Source organism: Pongo abelii, chromosome 18, assembly GCF_028885655.2.
Source record: "Pongo abelii isolate AG06213 chromosome 18, NHGRI_mPonAbe1-v2.0_pri, whole genome shotgun sequence".
In the NCBI taxonomy this organism is placed as follows: domain Eukaryota; kingdom Metazoa; phylum Chordata; class Mammalia; order Primates; family Hominidae; genus Pongo; species Pongo abelii.
Window position 1 is genome coordinate 12,419,648 of NC_072003.2, and position 22,845 is coordinate 12,442,492.

At 46.7% G+C, this 22,845-nt stretch overlaps 1 protein-coding gene across 17 annotated transcripts in view; it reads left to right on the plus strand.

Annotated features, from left to right (window-relative positions):
* The window catches only part of CLEC16A (C-type lectin domain containing 16A), a 231,934-nt gene that overhangs the window by 156,816 nt on the left and 52,273 nt on the right, over nt 1-22,845 (plus strand). For all 17 annotated transcript variants that reach the window (XM_024233546.3, XM_024233547.3, XM_054533474.2 and 14 more), the window contains 3 exons: nt 13,414-13,565; nt 16,514-16,718; nt 18,755-18,922. In XM_024233546.3, coding sequence (XP_024089314.1) covers nt 13,414-13,565; nt 16,514-16,718; nt 18,755-18,922 — 525 coding nt within the window. The remainder of the gene's footprint in view (nt 1-13,413; nt 13,566-16,513; nt 16,719-18,754; nt 18,923-22,845) is intronic.

The window sequence follows — 22,845 nt, forward strand, 5'->3', positions numbered from 1 at the left end:
CCATTATCTACATACCTCATTGCTGGTTTCCTTTACAAATCCCAGAAACGCCACCAGTACATTTTTTTTTCCTCTTCATGTTAGAGGGTGCGGCTCATAGGCCTGGCAGTAGAAAGGTGCCAAGACCCACTCTCCATCTAGGAAATATCACACTTCACAACTGCCCCCTTTTCATGCTGGGAAGGAATGCTTTAGGGAGCCACAAAGAAGAAAAAAGTAATTGATTGCTACTTGCAGCAAATAACCCATAAGCTGTTGCTGGGTTGATGGAGAAATGGTTACTTAATTTTCTTCAAAGGACTGATTTGACTGTCAAGAGAAGCAGCCAACCTAACTGAGTGTGCTAGTTCACACCCTCGGTGGGAACAGTCTCAGCCCTTCTTTCGTCTTGAAAGTGTCGTGGATTATGAAGTCCCCCACTGGAGTTAGTCGAGGCTCAGGAAGGTCCAGGTGTCCTACCACGCTGTTCTGCCTCCTTCAGGTGATCTGTAGAATTTACCAGGCCCAGTTCCTTGTCACTCCAGCTCTGCTGGAATCAGCACTGGCTTCCTTTTCAAAGCACTCAAGTTAGCTCCCAAGGAAACGTGATTTGTTTATGCCCCAGAATGGCTGCTGTTTTCAGTTTTCAGTGGATTCTGACAGGGTGGTGACCTGGGAGAGATGCATTGCACTGTCCTCCTGGGCTGTTGATTGACCCCTCGGACCACTTAGGCTTCCTCTCCCCTCCACCCTGCAGTGAGCCGTGACTCACCAGGTACTCCCCAGCGGTGCAGTTGTGGTGGCCAAGGCCCCTCCTGCAGCTGCATTCTGTCATCAGGGAGGCATGCGAGGCTGATTTTCCCTCAAGTCACCAATGTAATTCTGTGCCACAAAGAACCATCTCCATCCCACAGAGGCTGATGCCCCAAGTGTCCAGCAGCTTGGAAGGGCAGCCATCCTTCTGCTGATCTGAAGCACCATGAGGGCAGGCTGCTGACCCGTCTTGCTAACTGATGGATTCTAGCATCTGAAAAGAGCCCAAGGGGCAGACACCCACTTCAGTCTCCACTGCATGCCAGGAAGAGAAACTCTCAAGGGTGGAAGAGAGACAGCATTTCCTAAGCCAAAGAAGGAACTAGGTCTGCTGCTCGAAGGGGCCACCAAGTGCCCTGTGAAAGGGGGACCTTGCCAAGGCAGTCCAGGAGCATGGAGGTGGCTTCAGGTCCTTGGCCACCAGGGAGTTAAACCCTCAGGGCTTGTCTGTTGAGAGCTCACATCATTTGACTGTCCCCTTGCCAGAACCAGCCAGCATCTCCCACCCTCAGCAGCTAGCCCAGGTGGAGGGGGCACCAGGCTGTGAGGCAGATGAGTGATCTTCTCTCTGGCCTCACCCGGGGGACTAGAATGCCAGGTTTTGATCAGCTTGTTCAGGAGGGTGTGAAGTTCACATGGCCATCTGGCTGCATCCCTCAGCCACAAATGTCACTCATCAGTTTGTGTCATTGGGGAAGTCACTTGGCCTGCCGCAGTTTGTGTCCACCTCATAGGATCTGGGACCATGTCAAGTGGAAACTTGGGGCTTGGCATATAAAAGCACTTTATACAGGTTGGTCTTGGTGCCAGCAGCCGTTGTCATTGATAAAACTACTGGGAGCAGGCCGGGCGCAGTGGCTCACATCTGTAATCCCAGCACTTTGGGAGGCCGAGACAGGTGGATCAAGAGGTCGGGAGATCGAGACTATCCTGGCTAACATGGTGAAACCCCATCTCTACTAAAAATACAAAAAAATTAGCCAGGCGTGGTGGCGGGCGCCTGTAGTCCCAGCTACTCGGGAGGCTGAGGCAGGAGAATGGCATGAACCCGGGAGGCGGAGCTTGCAGTGAGCTGAGATCACGCCACTGCACTCCAGACTGGGCGACAGAGTGAGACTGTCTCAAAAAAAAAAAAAAAAAAAAAACGGAGCAGGGGCATTGATTCAAAACAGCGCTGACTTTTTTTTTTTTTTTTTTTTTTTTTAAGATGAAGTCTCACTCTGTCACCCAGGCAGTGGTGCAGTGGTGCGATAATGACCCAGTGCAACCTGGAACTCCCAGGCTCAAGCGATCTTCCCACCTCAGCCTGGGACCACAGGTGTGCGCCACCACACCCAGCTAATTTTTTTATTATTTGTAAAGAAGGGGTCTTGCTATGTTGCCCAGTCTGGTCTTGAGCTCCTGGGCTCAAGTAATCCTCCCGCCTTGGCCTCCCAAAGTAATGGGATTACAGGTATGAGCCACCTTACTCAGCCCTGATAATCTTTCAGTAAATGGCTTTAGAGAACCAAAGCCTGGAATGGTGCTGCATCCCCAACTCCGGTGAAAGCCAGCAATGCTCAGTGTTTTTTGCCCTCCCTGCACCACCCACAGGCCACTGCAGTTCCCCCTCCCAATCCCTGGTACCAGCGCAGACTCTGGCATAGAAACAAGTCAGGCTGAATGGGTGTATGGAGGGGCCAAGACCACAGCCCCTCCCTCACAGGTGCAGCCGCGGGCCCTCCAGGTCTCCCATCAGCTGTGGACTCTGCTCTTGGAATGCCAGGGTGAGCCTGCCTTTCCCTCAGGGGATCAGTGTTCCCTGTTCCTCAGCCCCTCCTGACGTCTGATTAACCGCACGTGCTTGAAAGATTTGCTAATGTTTACTGAATTGCTAATTTAAACTCCAGCTGTGGCCTAAAACAGGCTATTGGCTTTCAAAGCCTTGGAATTCTGCTGGCCTGGAGATCCCCCTGTAAGGAAAAAGACTTCCATTCTAAATGCAGTTGGAGCCACCAATGCCAAGAATTAAATTATGGATTGGCATCCATATTTTATTGTGAAGGGATTATTTAAATACAGCAAAAGTCAGTCAGCCCCATTTATCGCTCAGTAATGAGCTACAGTCTGTCAGAGGGGGCTGTGGGGGAAGGCTTCAGCTCAAGAGCTAAAAGAACAGTTGATTGAGAAGTCCCTGGCCTCCAAATGGGAGCACCAAAAGACAATAGCTTCCTTCCATCCCATCCACAAATACTTCTTCAGCACCATCCATTGCCCAGACCCCCTCCAGCGGGTACAGCAGCTAGTGATACCGGTCAGGACCCATTGTTTTGGGAACTTACAGTCTGGACAGGGATGCTTCAACACGATCAAGAATGACAGGCACTAGGGTGGGGCTGGGGATTGGGGAAATGTAGAGAGGGACTAGGGGAGCAGCCAGGGATGAGGGGTCAGGGGAGGCCTCACTGCAGAGCCTGGGGGCCTGTGTATCTTGCATATTCCATGACCTTACAGGAATGCTGAAAAACAATCGAAAACCATGATTCATTTTCTCCCTCTGAAGAGACTAATTTAGTCAAGAGTTTGCATTCAGAAAACATGACTATCTTAGGCAGAAGGGTTCCAACGAGAGAGTCATGGCTCCAGAAATGTCATGGCACTTCCGAGCAATTTGACTTGTGGTGGGAGAACACTACGACCACTTCTGACAATGACCACCATAGCTTGCATCTGTGATGCATGCTGGGCACAGCCCCATGCCCCTCCCAGATACCCTGGACAGTCCTGCAGGTGGTTAAGTGTTCTTCTTATAAGGCAGAAACCTGAGACTCAGAAAAGGGAGGTGATCTGCCCAGGGTCACACAGTTTAATAACTGGCAGAGCTAGGCTTTAAACCCAGTCTCCACAGCGCTAAAGCCCAATTTGCCATGATACTGCTCTTCGTGGTAACAGCATGCTTTTTCTTTCATGCTTTTTCCTTTTCTCCTCTTCCTTCCCAGCATCTTAAAGTTGTGTTGGGAAATGGTTGTACTAGTTTCCCTTCATTCTAATAAATACTTGCAGGATCTTCCAAGGTCCCCAAAACAGCCAATCTTGAGTTGTTTCTCTAGGCCAGTCTTCTGAGATGCAGCATGTAGCTTCCTGGTGGTACTGAAAGAATTTTAGAATTTTAGATGTGCCTGGATGTAGCACTAAATTAAATTACCATCACAATTATCTATTGCTGAGTAACCACCCACTTAAATTAACTTCATGGCTTAAAACAACTATGGGAATTCATTTTGCTAGCAAATGTATAATTTGCCCAGGGATCAATGGGAATAACTCTGCTCCACATGGCATCAGCTGGAGTGTATGGACTGGGAGCTGGCTGTGGGCCTGGACCTTGGTTTCTCTCTGTGGGTGTCTCCATGGCTACTTGGGCTTCCTCACAATGTGGTGGATAGGTTCCAAGAGCATTTTTATGACCTTGCCTCAGAAATCACAAAGCATCACTTCCATTGGTACTCTTTTGGTCTAGACAATCACTGAGGCCCACTCAGGTTCAAGGAGAAGGGTAGACCCCACCACTTGATGGGAGGAGAGTCAAAGTCACACTGTAAGAAGAACATGTAGGTAAGAAATATTGCTGTGGCCATCTCTGGAAAGTATAGTCCGTAAGAAAATCCATTTCAGTGCCCCTCTAGTCTGTGCTGTTACACCAAGGAGAAGGTCTCAGATTCAGACTAGTTTGTCTTAGAACCTCTGTAACTCAGATTTCCTCTTTTTATCAAAAGAGCAGGCATTAGGCTGTAATTTAATAAATGGTCTTTTCTTCTCTTGTCAGTTTTCATGTTTACCTTAATGATTGTAAGTAATTCTGTTTTTCCATTCATGGTAATGATATGAAGTTTCCTTCTGAAATTTATTTTAATAGAATACAAATGTTTTAGAAAAATTAAGCATAAGCTCTCCTTTGCTGCTATAAATTTACTCTCGCATGCGCGTATGAATAAGAATGTTCCTTTGAATGTTGTAGCAAAAGCTTCTAAACACTATGAATGTCTGCCAGTTGGAGAACTGTTAAATGGTGTAGAGTTCCCCTTACCGTGGGAGAGAATGCAGCTATGAAAAATCACAAGGAGTGTCTCAGTGCCGATGTGCCATCAGGAAGTGTCAAAAGCACAATGTAGGCAGTGTGGGTGGCATGCCACCATTTAAGAAAGGAAATGGAGAGGAGAACATAGCCCCCTGAGTGCTTGAAAATGCACAGTGGCCAGGCAACAAGAGCCCGTGCAGTGGTTGCCTCTGCAGAGGGGGACAGGAGACACTTATTATCCACCGTAAAAAAGCTTTTATACCTTTTAAAATGGGAACCTAGGAATGTGTTATCTAGTGAAAGTGGTTGATAAGTTTAATATTTTCAAATAAAATAGAATGGGTCAGGTGTGGTGGCTCACACCTATAATCCCAGCACTTTGGGAGGCCAAGGCAGGAGGACCACTTGATACCAGGAGTTTGAGACCAGGCTGGACAACATAGCAAGATCCTATCTCTACAAAAAAAAAAAAAAGATTACCCAGGCATGATGGCACACCTGTAGTCCTAGCTACTTAGAAGGCTGAGGCAGGAGGATCGCTTGGGCACAGGAGTTTGAGGCTGCAGTAAGCTATGATTGCACCATTGCAGTCCGCCTGGGCGACAGACCTATCTCAGTCAATACATACATACATACATACATACATACATACATACATACGACATGCAGCAAATTTTCTCCCCTCCCCAAAGAAAAATAAAAGGTAGTGCCTGGGAGTAGGAAGGCTATGTCACCTTTCCTTGGAACAAGTTTCCGCTAGGAGGCATGCCATACCTTCAAGGTCCTGGGGAAGATGGAGACATCTGCCATCCTACCTTTTGCCTGTGGGGCCTGGTTCCTCCCCAGAATGGAGGCTTGGTTTGCACAGCCTTTCATGGTCCTTAGCCTTCCACCTGGGCCCTGAACTCTTCTTGGTGGGGGCCAAGCCTCATTCTCAGTATAGGTACTTAGTGCCTAGTACAGAGCCTGGCCCCAGTAGGCACCAGACTGTGCACCTGCACATGTGAGCTGAGCTGGACACCAGAGCTCTTGAACTCACAGGTCTGACTGTGAGAAGAACTCACACTTGGAAACATCCACAGCTATGTCCCAAGGGTGCTGGCAGAGAGCTCTTGGCTTCGCGCCGTCACCTGGTTCTCAGTGATTGTCTATCATCTGCATGATCAGGCAGAGCCCGGCTGGCCAGCAGCTTGGCCTAGTGCTGCTCCCCAACCCTGGCTGGGCCTCATAAAGACCTGAGTCCCTTTGTGTAAAGCTGTGGAAAGAGACTCACTTATTTCTTTATTCAATTTTAAGTGTGCAAATAACATACCTATTTTCCCTTTAGAAAATCAGAGCAGTGTGTAAAAACTAAAATCAGCCTGTAATTCTAGAACTTTGGGAGGCTGAGATGGGAGGATCCCTTGAGCCAGGAGTTCAAGACCAGCCTGGGCAACATGGCACAACCCCATCTCTACAAAAAAGAAAAAATTAGCTGGGCATGGATGGTGCGTGCCTTTAGTCCCAGTAACTTGGGAGCCTGAGGTGAGAGGATCACTCGAGCCTGGGAGGCCGAGGCTGCAGTAAGCCATGATCGCTCCCCTGTACTCCAGCCTGGGTGACAGAGTGAGACCCTGTCTCAAAGAAAAAAAAACAAAGAAAAAAACTGAAATCACCTTGGAGCTTCTTTTTCTACTCATCAGTATGTTCTTGAGACTTGGCTCTCTTGAACTCTCTGGAGGGCGAATTCATTCCATGTCATTGCTCCTTGGTGTTACACAGAAGGAATAAACACATTTTAGTTAGGCTTTCCCTTCTTGCTGGAAAATTGACTCTTCACAGTCTCTTAGCCCACGCGTGTGAGTGTTTTTCTTGGGAACATACCAATTGTTAGGTCATAGAATGTGAAACTTTCGGTTTTAATAAATAATGCTAATTTGTCCTTCAAAACAGCTATGCTAATTTATTCTCCCACTAGCAGCTTTTGAGAAATGCCAGTTTCTCTGCATCCTCATTACACCTGATGTTATCAGACATGTTTATTCTTGCCAGTCCTATGGGCAGAAGATGGTATTTTGATTTGTTTCCTGATTTCCCACAAGGATGGCCGTGTGTGTGTGTGCGCGCATGTGTGTGTGTGTGTGTGTGTGTGTGTTGGCAATCCCCATTCCTGGCTGCTCCCTTCCCCTCATCTGTGAATGGCCTATGCAAATCTTTCACGTTTACTACTGTATCTTTGGCCTCTTAAATCACATGGATAATTGATCTGATCATTGTCTTCTGATAATTTTCTTAATAGAATCCTAAGCCCCACCCCTGTAGAATTGGAGATTCGATGGGCAGTGAGATCTGGGGATGGTGGATGGATGACCAGGCAGCCTCATGTCACCTATCACATGCACTGGCCTCTCCTTGCCGTGGCCACTCCTGAGTGTCAGGCAGGGAGGCTGCCACATACCACAACAGAGCCGTCTGCCACCAAGTCCTTCCCATGGTACCTTAGCATTCAGCATACTCCTGCTGGCTCCCAAACGTACACATGAAGCCTGCAGGCAGAGGCTTTAGAGGGTGGGCCGAGTTCGATTCCATTCAGCAATTCTCTCCTGGATGTCTCCTCGACCCAAGACCCCATGGGAGTCCCAAGGTGACTAGCCTGTGTCCCCTAGGGCTCCACAGCCAGGGTGTGGAGCAGCCGAGGACTAGGGCAGGGTACAGGAGTTCCCTAAAATGCTACCGGAGGGGCCCACAAAGGAGTCACCGAAAACCCGCAATTCCTTGGTCTCCCTTGCGGATGGCATTTGCTTGTAATCTGTAGAAGCTGCTTCATTTCTCCTTAACTGCCCCACAGCCTCTGAAAAGTGAGAGCTCCCTCCCTGGGATCCTTCCTGTCTCACTGGTGTGGCCGCATTTTAGTTTTCTTATGAAATCTCTCACTGTGTTCTCACAGGGCTTTGATGTCTCAATTACATTTCTGAAAGCTGTTCCGTTCTGGGGTTTTATCCTTCCTTTTTTGTTCTTTGTGGTGGAGATGGCAGGTCTTTCTTCCGCTGAAGCCCCTCAGGCAGCCAGGCTCTATGAGGGAGTCACACTGCCTGGGACAAACCCCATTGACAGTGACACATACGACTGTGTCCGTTTTCCCATATCAAACTCTCAGATGAACTTCTTTTGTGAATGTGAAAACAGAAGGTAGTCAAGTTGTCCCGTGTAGAGTGAGGAAAGGGAAAGGAGAGGAGGGGGAAGGAGGACAGAAAGAGAAAGAAAGGAAAGAACATGTTTATTGTTTTTGTTCCATTTTTAAAGAGTATTTTTTAAAAGATTCCCCTTCAGAAAATGCTTTAAGTTTTGTTTGTTTGTTTTGAGACAGGGCTCATCACTCTGTCACCCAGACCGGAGTGCAGTGGTGTGATCACGGCTCTCTATAGCCTCAACCTCCCTGGGCTCAAGTGATCCTCCTGCCTCAGCCTCCTGAGTAGCTGGGACTACAGGCACATGCCACTACAGCCAGTTGATTTTTCTACTTTTAGTAGAGGTGAGGTTTTGCCATGTTGCACAGGCCAGTGTGGAACTCCTGGGCTCAAGTGATCCACCCATCTCAGTCTTCAAAAGTGCTGGGATTATAGGCATGAGCCACCACACCCGGCCTGTTTTAAGTATTGAGTAAAGAAAACAAACCCTACCTACCACAAAGAAAATGTTTATAAGAATGAATATGATGACTTCCTTTTTTAATAATGTAGAAGACTAGTCATCTAGAGAATCATCCAGTATGGAACTAAAAATTCATCATAAGATATACATACTGTTGTACATTTTATGTTAATATAATACATTTCATAATATATTAAAACATACATGTTTTAATTTTTTTTAAAGACAGGGTCTCACTATGTTGCCCAGGATGAACTCTTGGGCTCAAGCAATCCTCCCACCTCGGCCTCCCACAGTGCTGAGATTACAGGCATGAGCCACTGTGCCCAGCCCTAAAATATATTTTTAAAAAAATATTTTCAAATACCCTGCTGGACTGTTGGGAAAGGAAAGAAGATTCTTTCTGTAGATAATAAGAAAGTACAACTGGGCCAGATGTGGTAGCTCATGCCTGTAATCCCAGCACTTTGGGAGGTCAAGGCAGGCGGATCACTTGAGGCTAGGAGTTCGAGACCAGCCTGGCCAACATGGTGAAACCCTGTCTCTACTAAAAATAAAAAAAAAAATAGCCAGGCGTGGTGGTGGGTGCCTGTAATCCTAGCTGTTAGGGAGGCTGAGGCAGGAGAATCACTTGAACGTGGAGGCAGAGGTTGCATTGAGCTGAGATCGTGCCACTGTACTCCAGCCTGTGCAACAGAGCAAGACTGTCTAAAAAAAAAAAGAAAAGAAAAAAAAAAAGGTACAAATTCAATAAAGCCTATCTGGTGCTGGGATTTGCTGTGGGGGTACCTGGCTGACTTCGGGGGTCATGTGCTAGAGAGAATAGAGGGAAACACGAGGCCTGTAAAGACCGAGAGGACCAACTGGGTGACATCCACACAAAACCAGAATCTCAGACAGGTTACACTGTCGGAGGATTGAACCGAGGGGTATGTTGCTGGGGGTTACCCGAGAAAGGAAAGAGAAATTTACCTAGGCTTTTAGATCAGGATGAAAACTGGAAAAGGAGAGGGGGGAAATCCTTGGAGAATGCATAAGCCCAAGTTTGTTATCGTGTGTTTTGGCCAAAATTGATAACACCCATGTCACCCTTCTCCTCCCCCAGTAAAGTTGAGCCACATATCTGGTTAAAGTGCTCCCAACAGAACCTATTGGGGTGATGGAAGTATTCCACAACTGGGATGTAGTAATACATAGCTGTAAATGTACTAAAACTCAGCACTATCCAAAATAGCAAACTCATGGAGTCAACGCAGGTGCCCATTAATGGTGGACTGAATGAAGAAAATGTAGTACATATACACTATGGAATACTACACAGCCATAAAAAAGAACAAACTCATGTCCTTTGAAGCAACATGGATGCAGCTGGCAGCCAAAGCGAATTAATGTGGGAAGAGAAAACCAAATACCATATGTTCTCACTTATAAGTGGGAGCTAAACATTGGATACTCATGGACATAAAGATGGCAGTGATAGACACTGTGTACTGCCAAAGGCAGGGGGGTGACAAGGGTTGAAAAACTGTTGGGTACTATGCTCAAAAAAAGAAAAAAATTACTAAAACTCAAACCGTATACTCAAAATAGGTAAACTGTATACTTAAAATAGGTGAAGTTTATGGTATGTAAATTATACTTTAATAAAACTGTGAAGAAACAACAAAACATCTCACCTACCCTCTTCTAATCAGAGACTTCTGTTAATATTTTGGCACATTTTCTCTGTACTAGTATTTCTTTGTAGTGATACTTTTTTTTAAACATATCAAACTCATGGTAATAACATTTTTATCCTCTTTCATTTAAAATTATAATGTTTTCCACAGTCATTTCAATTATTTGTAAAACATGATTTTTAACTTGGGCTTATTATATGTGTTTCAAAAGTATGTCTTGAATGCTTTTCTCATTTTAAAATAATTTTAAACAGTAGAGTGGGACATAGAGTAAAAATGAAAGTTCTCTCCTTAATACTTCTCCCACACTCACACACTCCTACCCCAAATTCTCACTTCGCTCCTCATGGGTAACCACTGTCCACAGTTTGGTTAAACAATTTTTAAATGGGTATATAATTTTGCATCTGGTGGGAAAAAATTGTACTCAAATAGTTCTCCTGTATGGGGACATTTAGGTTGTTTCCGGACTGAGCTCTCTCGTTTAAAACATAAGTGGCAGAGGATTGCGTACACCAGTAGACCGTAGATCTAATGGTCATATGTTACTCTGGTGATTTCCAAGTCAAGGGTAGGCATTCAATTAGACACTGAATTTGGGGATAACTTTCTTTTTCTTTTCTTTTTTTTTTTTTTTAGAGAGGGTATCGCTTTTGTCACCTAGGCTACAGTGCAGTGGTACACTGATGGCTCACTGCAGCCTCTACCTCCTGAGCTCAAGCAATCCTCCCGCATCAGCCTCCTAAGTAGCTGGGAGGCTAGTTTTTTTTCTGCTTTTTGTAGAGACAGGGTCTCACTATGTTGCCCAGGCTGGTCTTGAACTCCTGGGCTCAAGCAATCCTCCCACCTCGGCGTCCCAAACTGTTGGGATTACAGGCACAAGCCACTGCACCCAGCTGGGGACAACTTTCAAGTAAGAGAAGGAACCTAGCATATGCAGAGGACTCCCATGCACAAGACCCCATGCTTTTCCCGCCTTTTCTCTTTAACACACCAAACAATTCAAGATAAGGGACGTAATTCTCATTTTACAAATGGGGAAACTGGTTCTGAAGGGCCAAGTGCCGTACACATCCAATGCCCATCCACATACAACGTCTAGTGCAGGGCTTGAATTTAAATTGTCATACCTTGAGTTGAGGGCTTGGTGATTCTGTCATGGCTCAGGGGACTCTTGCTTTACTGTCTTTACTTAATTAGGTGAACTCAGTTTAACCATCACAACTGTAAACTGCCATTAGTCTTTAAAGAAGCACTGAAATGTTACTGAGGTTCTTGGTTTAAGTAAGTTCCATTTGTCTATTTTTGGCTTTGTTGCCTGTGCTTTTGAGGTCTTAGTTATACATTCTTTGCACAGACCAATGTCCAGAGAGTTTTCCCCAGATTTTCTTCTAGGATTTTTATAGTTCTAGGTCTTACATTTAAGTCCTTAGTCCATCTTGAGTTGGTTTTTGTATACAGTGAGAAAGAGGGGTCCAGTTTCATTCTTCTGCATATGACTATCCCATTTTCCCAGCACCATTTATTGAAGATGGTGTTCTTTCCCCAGTATATGTTCTTATCAGTTTTGTTGAAGATCACTTGACTGTAAATATGTGGCTTTATTTCTGGGCTCTCTATTCTGTTCTGTTGGTCCGTGTGTTTTTCTTTTTGTTATTTTTTGAGACAGGGTCTCATTCTGTCACCCAGGCTGAAGTGCTGTGGTGCGGTTTTGGCTCACTGCAACTTCGCCTCTCAGGTTCAAGCAGTTCTCCACCTCAGCCTCCCAAGTAGCTGGGACTACAGGCACACACCACCACGCTCAGCTAATTTTTTTTATTTTTTGGTAGAGACAATGTTTCACCACATTGGCCAAGTTGGCCTTGTAAGTCCTGACGTCAAGTGATCTGCCCATCTCGGCATCCCAGAGTGCTGGAATTACAGGCATGAGCCACAGCACCCAGCCTATATGTCTATTTTTATGCCAGTACCATGCTGTGTTGGTTATTACAGCCTTGTAATTTGAAGTCAGGTAGTGTGATGCTTCCAGCTTTGCTCTTTTTTTGTTTGTTTTGAGACCAGGTCTCTGTCACCCAGGCTGGAGTGCAGTGGCATGATCATGGCTCATTGCAGCCTTGAACCCCCCTGGGCTCAAGCCATCCTCCCACCTGAGCCTCCTGAGTGGCTGAGACTACAGGTGTGGGCCACCACACTCAACTAATTTTTTGCATTTATTGTAGAGATGGGGTTTTGCCATGTTGCGCAGGCTAGTCTCTAACTGCTGAGCTCAAGCGATCCTCCCTCCTCGGACTCCCAAAGTGCTGGAATTACAGGTGTGAGCCACCAACACCTGGCCTAGCTTTGCTCTTTTTGCTCAGGTTTGCTTTGGCTATTTGGGCTCTTTTTTGGTGCCATATGAATTTTAGGATTTTTTTTTCTAATACTGTGAAAAATGATGTTGGTATTTTGATAGGAATTGCATTGAATGTGTAGATCACCTTGGGTAGCATGGTCACTTTAATGATACCATTTCTTGTGATCCATGAGCGTTGGATGTTTCTCCATTTGTTTGTGTCATCTTCAGTTTCTTTCTTGGATTGCTGATTGTTTTGTTGTTGTTTTGTTTTGTTTTGTTTTGTTTTGTTTGAGACAGAGTTTTTGCTCTTATTGCCCAGGCTGGAGTGCAGAGGTGCGATCTTGGCTCACTGCAACCTCCACCTCCCAGGTTCAAGCATTTCTCCTGCCTCAGCCTCCCAAGTAGCTGGGATTACAGATGCCCACCACCACACCCAGCTAATCTTTTGTGGTTTTAGTAGAGAACGGGATTTCACCATGTTGGCCAGTCTGATCTCTAACTCCTTACCTCAGGTGATTCACCTGTCTCGGCCTGCCAAAGTGCTGGGATTGCAGGCGTGAGCCACGGCACCCAGCCATGCTGGTTGTTTTTAAGCTACGGTTTGAGCACCTAACATGCAGTAAACATTGGCCAGATGCTTTATGTACTTTATGTGCTTTATATCAGTCCTGACTAGTAGCAGTTTGAGGGAGTGGGCATTATCTTTATTATCCAGATGAGAGATCTGAGGTCCAGAGAGGCAAAGAAACTTTCCCGGCATAACTGTCAGAGAAGGGACTCAGACCTGGGTCTGTGTGACACTAGGCCTGGACTCTAACCACTGTGCTCTGCTCCTGGTAGAATGAGAGTCAGCTTTGGTGTCTCCATCACCCTGGGCAGCCAGACTGTGCCTCATTCTCTTCTCACCTTCCTCCTCCCAGATAACAGCGACTTGATTGCATGTACAGTGATCACCAAGGATGGCGGCATGGTCCAGCGATTCCTGGCTGTGGATATTTACCAGATGAGTTTGGTGGAGCCTGATGTGTCCAGGCTTGGCTGGGGAGTGGTCAAGTTTGCAGGCCTATTGCAGGTAAGATGGCCAGGAGCTCTGGAATCTCTTTTCAGTTGGCTACAAACACACACACACCCCACACACAATTATCATCTTTATCATTAATTTCTAATGATATTATACAAGGTATATGTGAACAAATTGTCACCCCGAAAAAAGCTAAAATATCACATAAATGCACAGTTAAGAGCAAAGTCCTCTTTGACCAAAACCCGCAATTCTTACACCTCCCCTCCACAAGAGATAATCTTCATTATCATTGTGACCTTTCCAGATCTGTTTTTCTGCCAAATGCATATATAAATGTAACTACATGTACTATTTTTAAAAATTATATACATATACTTGAGAGTGTGTGTGCGTGTTTTTTATGATATCACATTGAATATGTTCTAAACTTTGCTTTTTTCATTCAATATCAATAGTATGTCATGGAAAGCCAGCCACGTTAGTACACGCAGACCTCCTGGTATTCTTTTTCACTGCTGTGTGACTATAGCAAGGCGTATTTAACCCGTGCCCTGTCGGCTATTTCCAGTTTTCTGACTTTCCAGATGGTGCTGCCATGAACGGAATCACTCTTACTTCTTTATGCACTTGGGCAAGGTTTCCCTAGGCAGATACCAAGAAGCTGGGATGTACTAATTTTAAGTGTTAGTCGACACTGCCAAATACCACTCTAAAATGATTGTTGCCACTGGCATTTTTGAGAATTCCCTTCCGCTGAACGTCACTCCAGCAGAGCTAGGCTCTAACTTGCCAAGTACCAAGCTGGGGCTTGGGTTTTGGGGATTTTTTGTTTCTTTTTTGTTTTTAATGTTTGCCAACGTGGGCCAGACGTGGTGGCTCATGTCTGTAATCCCAGCACTTTGGGGGGCCAAGTCAGGTGGATCACTTGAGGTCAGGAGTTCGAGACCAGCCTGGCCAACATGGTGAAACCCCGTCTCTACTAAAAATACAAAAATTGGCTGGGCATGGTGGCAGGCGCCTGTAATCCCAGCTACCCAGGAGGCTGAGACACGAGAATCGCTTGAACCCAGGAGGCAGAGGTTGCAGTGAGCTCAGATCGTGCCACTGCACTCCAGCCTGGGTGGCAGAGTGAGACCCTGTCTCAAAAAAAAAAAAAAAAAAAAAGTTTGTCGACGTGATAGGTGACTAGTAGCAGCTCTTTGAGTGAATAAAGCAAAGAATCAGAAGGGTTGAAAGCAGCCTCCCAGCTCGCCCCTCTGCCATACCCCTTGTCCCTGGATGTCCAGCCGACACTTCAGGCCTGAGCTTTGCCCTACTTCAAGGCAGTCCATTTCTTTGCCAGCCAGCCCTGGTTTCTGGAATTGCCTTGCTCAGGCCGCCCCACCTCTGCCTCGCCACAGCCTGACCTGCTGTCTGTGTCCTGCTCTCTGCGAGAACCACCCACATACTTGAAGCTGCTGTTACAGCCTCTTCCCCAACCTCCTCTTCTTCAGGATCTTTCTAATGTAAAAGTGTCTTTTACAAAGTGTGATGTGAGAAACAACTATAGAAGAATCTTTCATTTAAAAAAACACTCCATGTAAGACATTGTCCATTAAGTGACTTATGCTTATCTATCTAGGCTTTATCTAGGCTTATTATTAATTTCCTTTAGAATTTAGTGTCAGGCAAGTGTTTTCCTCCCCTGAAGAATTAATATGTGTCTTCTATCAGACAATGAAAGCCACATAAACCTTTTTTTTTTTGGCCGTCTTCCAATGGGTGCTATTTGTCAGGTCTTTACTATACCACACTCCCTGCTTTAAATGCGGAATACCTCATCTGATCTTACTGCCGCGTTTTGATGGGGGTGTTATCTCCAAAGAGCCCGTGCCAAATGTAATGCCTGAGAACCGCAACCGTCTTCCTCTGTGAGCCTTTTCCAACGTTGTTCCCACCTCCTTTAACATTTCTGACTTTTGTGTTCATCCCCTCTCAGGCTTTTATATCAGATCACCTCAAACCTTCATGGGGGCAGATTCTCTATGCAGAGTCCGTTCTGAGGTTTTAGACTGGTTTGTCTTTATTATATTTTGCTACATGTTCATTTCTTCTCCACCTTTGAAACACAGCTTCCTTCAAATATCTGCTCAATGACCTTCCCTATCCCTTTCTTTTTTTTTTTTTTTTTTTTTTTTTGAGACAGAGTCTCACTCTGTTGCCCAGGCTGGAGTGCACTGGTTAGATTTCGGCTCACTGCAACCTCTGCCTCCCGGGTTCAAGCGATTCTCCTGCCTTAGCCTCTTGAGTAGCTGGAACTACAAGCGCACGCCACCATGCTTGGCTAATTTTTGTGTTTTTAGTACAGACTGGGTTTCACCCTCTTGGCCAGGCTGGGCTCGAACTCCTCACCTCGTGATCCATCCACCTCGGCCTCCCAAAGTGCTGGAATTATAGGCGTGAGCCACCGTGCCCAGCCCCTGTCCCTTTCTCAGGATTAGCTTTTCCCTTTGGGGACCAGAAGTTTCTCAAAGACATACAAATGGTTGCCAATGATGTCCCCTTCTTAGAAGAAGTAAGGAAGAAATTGATGAGTAGATGAGCGACTATATCTAAGATCATGCCAGATGGTAATAGTAATTTTGGTTCATTATCCCCGGCTTCTCAGAAGTAAGAGTTTGCCTGTCGTGTTACCTGTGGCCCCTTGAAGAGGCTTGTGGGGGTATGCTGTTATTCATGAGCTGACCCAAGTCCTCATGGAAAACAGGCACCAGCCACCACCACCGGCATCCGCTCCTTTGGGGTACTCTGTGCCTCCTCCCACACTGTCTTCTCCCACTTTGCCTGGTCTGCCTTGTGCCCGTCCATGACTCTGTTGGACTTGGGAGGCTGTCAGTCTTAGATCAAAAGCAGTTGATTTTGGAGACCTCTTTCTAGATGCCTCATGATGCCACAGCTCCTAGCGACCCTCCTCCCAAACCCAACGAATGCCTTTTCCTTTACTTCTCACTGTGCAGGACATGCAGGTGACTGGCGTGGAGGACGACAGCCGTGCCCTGAACATCACCATCCACAAGCCTGCGTCCAGCCCCCATTCCAAGCCCTTCCCCATCCTCCAGGCCACCTTCATCTTCTCAGACCACATCCGCTGTATCATCGCCAAGCAGCGCCTGGCCAAAGGCCGCATCCAGGCAAGGCGCATGAAGATGCAGAGAATAGCTGGTGAGTGGCCGGACCCTGGCAGGGCATCCTCTGAGCACTTGGTGGGGCAGGGCTGTTTATAGTTCTCACACTGACCTTGAGAACCCGCATAGCATAGAAGAAGACACCTATGATTCAGGAATTGTTTTATACAAATACGAAGAAGTCCCATTTCCTGGGTATTTGGTTTCTGGTCAGTTTCTAGGGCTGCATGGAAGAGAAGAGGAGCCCTCCCTAGCAGGCAGGAGGCCAGCAATAAGTAGACGTCAGTGTGGGACCACTCTTGTCAGCCCTTCACACTGAAATTCTCAAGCATATGTTAACAAAGTGCTTTGATATTACTCTACCACCTCCGATCCTTAAAACAACTCTGGAGTTCCGTAGGGCCTGCTCTGCCCATTTTACAGAGTAGGAAACTGAGGCTCAGGGACTTGCCCAAAGTCACACAGGCAGAACCCACAGGCAGAACTTCCTACTCTAAACTTACGCCTTCCTCCTTCCCCTTCCCAGTTCTTATAAGAGGCAGCCCTGCTTGGTGAAAGGCTGGAACCCTTGGAAGGAAGTCATTTTACATTTCACAGGGATTGCGGTGAATTTCTGAGAAAGCCCAACACTGCCCAGTGTTAGGAAGGCCAAGATTTCTTAGAAGGAAAGTCACAGAAATGAGGGAGATGCGTTCATTGGGCAGGAAGGCAAGGCCTTCTCCTGGGCGTGGGGGGAAGGCATGCTGTCACCACCTAAAATTACAAACAGTCTTTCTCAAGATAATCCAGTGCCATTCAGTTCAGGCACCAGTGGTCATCCTGGTGGCTGCTGAGAGGATTTTAAGCCTACCTGGGGATGTGGGGGTGCTTTCTCAAGGTATAACTTTAAAATAAGCCCTTGACCAGGCACGGTGGTTCATGTCTTTAATCTCAGCACTTTGGGAGGCCAAGGCGGGTGACTCACTTGCGCCCAGGAATTCGAGACCAGCCTGGGAAACATGGCAAGACCCTGTCTCTACAAAAAAAATAGAAAAATGAGCCAGGCATGGTGGCATATGCCTGTAGTCCCAGCTATTCAGGAGGCTGAAGCAGGAGGATCACTTGAGCCTGGGAGGTGGAGGTTACAGTGAGCCATGACTGCACCACTGCACTCCATCTTAGGAGACAGAGTGAGACCCTGTCTCAAAGTAAACCCTCAGAGGGCCAGTTTCTGGGCGTTACCGATGCGATGATTTACTGTGCTGATTTGCACAGGCCCGCGTCCCACGTTGTCGTCCCCGTCTCATTTCTCACTTAGCTGAAACTTGGCCTACAGAATCATTACTGAAGCATTTTGTAATGTGCAAAGTGACTTAAATCATTCAGCCCTTTCTTTTAAGATTCATTTTCAGAGAGGTTTTTTTTTCTTCATGTAAAGCAATTTCTCACAGCTGGCATGAAGGCCAAATACTTCATTTGAAAATTGAGAATTATGCTGTAAAGTGGCTGTTAGAACTAACGCCTTGGGTATTTCTTAAATTGATTTTAAAAAGCCCCTCCAAATGGATATATTGGGAGATCTATTTATGGAAGGGAGGATAGTGGCTGAGACAGATAAACACCCACTCATAGTTACACATGTACATGCACATACATATTTTCACATGCTCCTCCACATGTGCAGATATGCATACACACATATATGTGTGAACTCTCTGGGCAGACTCGGCCCCAGTCGCTTGGTGTCTGAAACAGCCTTTGTCAGGGTCCTTTACATGTGGAAGCTGAGAATCCAAAGTGGAAATTGACGCAGCATCCATTCCACTCGAGGAGCCCGGGCTCAAACCCCTTTCTCCTTGGTCTCAACCTTGGCCCGAAGCCCTCACTTGGCATCCGCTTGTGCCTTGAGCCTCAGTGGGATCTTTGATGTTCCACTGGTCTCTCCAGCTCAAGGCTGCCTGCCGCCCACTTGGCGTCTACCAAGTGATGCGCCTGGCAGGGCCACAGCCACTACAATGTCCCCCCCCCCCAAATTCTCACCACCCCCCTCTATCCCACATGCTCAGAGTGAACCATGCTATTGTTTGACCGTAGCCCTCCTGGACCTCCCAATCCAGCCCACCACTGAAGTCCTGGGGTTTGGACTCGGCTCCTCCACCTCCACTCAGCACCTGCCTTTCCGCTTCTACGACCAGGGGCGCCGGGGCAGCAGTGACCCCACAGTGCAGCGCTCCGTGTTTGCATCAGTGGACAAGGTGCCAGGTGAGCCAGCCCCCCGTCCTGCGCTACAGCTCGTTCATCATGGTGGGCGTTCAAGGTCTTTCTCTCTGTGGAGCCTGTGTGAGCTGCCTTTCCTCTCTCAGAAGCCCTGTCGGCTGGCAGCACCAGCTTCTTAGAATTTATCAAAGTGCAGCGCAAGATTAAACACAGCCCCCAAAATAAATTTTGGCTTTCCCTTTAGTGTTTGGTTTGGTTTTCCAGAGATTTGTTGGGTATGTGGAAGAACTTCCCAGAATTGACTAAGAATTTTCTTGGAAATTTCTTGGAAACATTTAAATGATTAGTGATGAAGTTGTGGGAGAGTAATTTCCTTCTCCATGTAAGATGACTAGAAAGAGAGAGTGTGTTTGGTTCTGGTTACAACCCCCTGAAGAAGTGAGACTTCAGAAGAAGGCCATGCTGCCCACAGGTCAGCTGTCCACTCCTTCCATATGAGGGCGTCTCCTCCCACTTTTGCCACAGCTCATCTCTAACCCTCCTCCTCCGCTCCTCCCAAAACAGAAACTTGAATGGAAAGTTCATTGTTGATTTGTCAGAGTGGAAAGGACCACTTCTCCAGAAGACCGAGTTCTCCCCTTCCTGTTCTGACATGTCTGCTTTAAGTAAATCCGTATGCACCCCTATCCCTCGAAAGAGAGCCTTTCTTTTGATTGCGAAAGTTTAGAGCGCTGGCCAAGCTCTCTCTCACAACTTAACCCCTCCCCACATAGGGCTTCAAACTTAAGTTGCAAGTGTAGTGAAATGTTTTCAAAAGCAGTTATTGATTTAAGAACAAAACGCAGCCATATGAACCTGCTCAAAACCCGAGTCCTGGTTCCCCCACGTGATTTATTTTAGTTTCATTGTTTGATTTGATGAATTCATTATTTATATGTATATACTGTAGGCATATGATTTTTTAAAATCCAGACAGGAGATGATCAAATGAAAAATAAGTCTACTTTGCTTCAGAAGTAACTATTGTTAATAGTTTCTTGCCTGGCTTTCCAGAAATATTTCTTTGTATGTCATGCGTCTGTTTGTTTTTTACACATGGGGTATACCGTATGTCTGATGCCGTACCTTGCTGCTTCTTCCTTAATAGAAAGTGTCACACATTAACACGTATAAATCAACCTAATTCTCCTTAACTGTTATATGGTATTTTGTCATATGGATGGGCAAAAAAATCTTTTTTGCTGTTTCGTATTTGGGTCATTTCCAGTGTTTTGCTCTTACAGTGTCACAGTGAGCATCCTTAGGGTGTCTTCGTGTAATTGTGCAAATCTCGCATGTCTGTGTGATAAATTCCTAGCAGTGAATTTGCCAAAGGGGAAGGTTTTTAATCTTGATATATGTAGTCCCAATGTGAACTCTAGAAAAACAGTACACCAATTCACTCTGCCACCCACAGCTTGTGATTGGTTTCTCTCTTAAAACCAGTCTTAGGGCTGGGCATGGCAGCTCATGCCAGTAATCCTATCACTTTGGGAGGCTAAGACAGGCGGATTGCTTGAGCCCAGGAGTTCGAGACCAGCTTGGGCAACACAGTGAGACATTGTCTCTAGTATAAATAAAAAATTAGCCGGGCATGGTGGTGTGCACCTGTGGTCTCAGCTACACTCAGGAGGCTGAGGTGGGAGGGTCACTTGAGCCCAGGAGGTTGACGCTGCAGTGAGCTATGATTGTACCATTGCACTCCAGCCTGGGCAACAGTGAGACCCTGTCTCAAAAAGAAAAGAAAAAAGTAATCTTAGGCTGAGAGACTGATTGTGGCACCACCTGTTTTCAGTGACGAAATGTGAGATGATTCTGCCTGTTTCAGGGTCTGGAGGATTCTTTGCTTAAAAAATTCTGCAGGTTACTTCGTGTTCTGTAGCCGTGATTGCTAAGTAAATATAAAGTGTGACTGAGTCTAAGTTAACTAAGTACAAATTGACCTGGGAAGAAATGTCTTCTTTAGGGTCATTGAGGCGTCTTTCACTTTCAGAACTTACTGGTTAAGGAGAAAAGCCCAGGCCTTATTTCTGCTCCGATCCCTTTTGGAACAAGGTAGAATGTAAGTAAATAAATAGAGCCAAGCGGCCCATTCTTCAGCATCTACATGATCATTTCTCTGTTTGCAGAATGCTTTAGGATGGCTTATTGCTTACCTCTTCTACCCGGCCTGGCCTTCCAGCGGTGGGTGAGAACATCAAATGCTAGGAGTGTGGCCCGGCTCCAGAACCTGGGCCTGCCTGGCAGGGTGGTTGGCACAGCTGGGATGCCCCATATCCTGTTGCTGGTCCCAGGGCCAGCAAGCGTGAGGCTGTGCCAACTGGGACAACAGCAAGTCAGAGGTGGCTGCTGAAGGCAGCATCCACCCCTTGGCTGTGTCTCCCCTGACTGCCCCTGGAAGTGCCACTCAGCTGTGAGGAGTGAGATGGAGACATTCTTATTTATCGCAGCAGCCCCGCAAAGACGGAGGCCTCGCTGCCCTCCCGCCTTGGCTTGGCCCCAGAGCTGTGTCCTGAAGAGCCTTGGCATGGTGGGAGCATAGGCTGCTCCCACCCCCATCTCAGTAGTCAGGCTCCCCCACAGCAGCAGCCATTCAGCACTTTGGAATCATTCTTAAAACTTTCACCCTGCTCCCACACCCACCAGCCTGCTTGGCCCCCAGAAAATACTGAGATCCGAGATCTCCTCTCCCAGATCTCCCAAGATTGCAACAGAAGGCTTCTCAGGATCCCCAGATTCCATTCAGCCAGTGGGATCCTTCTAGTACTTAAATCAGATGACGTCATACCCCTGCCTCCAGCTTTTTGGAAGTTTCCTGTTGCACTTAGAACAAAATCCACATCTCTCCTTCTGATCTTGGGTGGTGGCTGTGAGATCCGGCCCCAACTGGCCTCTCAGATGAAGTTCCCCCAACCCCAAGCTCACTCTAGCCCCAACCCCAGCCTTGCCAGCCCCTGCTGCTTCTCTAAGCCAGCATTTCTCAGAGTTTTAGCCTCAGCACCCACGTGTTTGTTTATGCGCTTCAAAAGTATTACAGAACTTAAAGAGCTTTCATTTAGATAGATTATATTTATAGATATTTATGACATTAGAAATTAAAACTAAGAAATGCTTTTAATATATACTTATTGAATAAACCCACTGCATATATTCATAACTAACATAGTTTTCTATGAACAATAACTCTGTTTTCCAAAACATACAAAAAAAATTCATTGTGCACATTTCTGCAAGTCTCGTTAATGCCTGGCTTAATCGAAGACATCTGGATTCTCCTCTTTGCTTCTGTTTTCTGTCTGTTGTGGTAGCATGCATGCTGTGGCCTCTGGAAAAGTCCTCAGTACACCCCTGGGAGAACGAACATAAAAGAAAAATGTCTTACTATTTTTATGAAAGCAAGGATTTCCAGACCACACTTTGAGACCCACTCCTGTGAATCACTGCGGCCTTCCCTGCCTCAGGGCCTTGCACTGGATGTCTGTCCCCAGATGTTGGTGTAGCTGCCTCCCGCTAACGGCTCAAGCTTAGTCTGTGTGCCGCCTCTTCAGAGGCCTTTTCAGATCAGCTCCTGGCTAGGGTTGCCCCCTCCCTCCACTGCATTGGCCTGGTTCCTTTTTTTTTTTTTTTTTTTTGAGATGGAGTCTCGCTCTGTCGCCCTGGCTGGAGTGCAGTGGCACAGTCTTGGCTCACTGCATGCTCCGCCTCCCGGGTTCACGCCATCCTCCTGCCTCAGCCTCCCGAGTAGCTGGGACTACAGGCGCCCACCACCACGCCCAGCTAATTTTTTGTATTTTTAGTAGAGACGGGGTTTCACTGTGTTAGCCAGGATGGTCTTGATCTCCTGACCTTGTGATCCGCCCACCTCAGCCTCCCAAAGTGCTGGGATTACAGGCGTGAGCCACCGCGCCCAGCCTGGCCTGGTTCTGTTT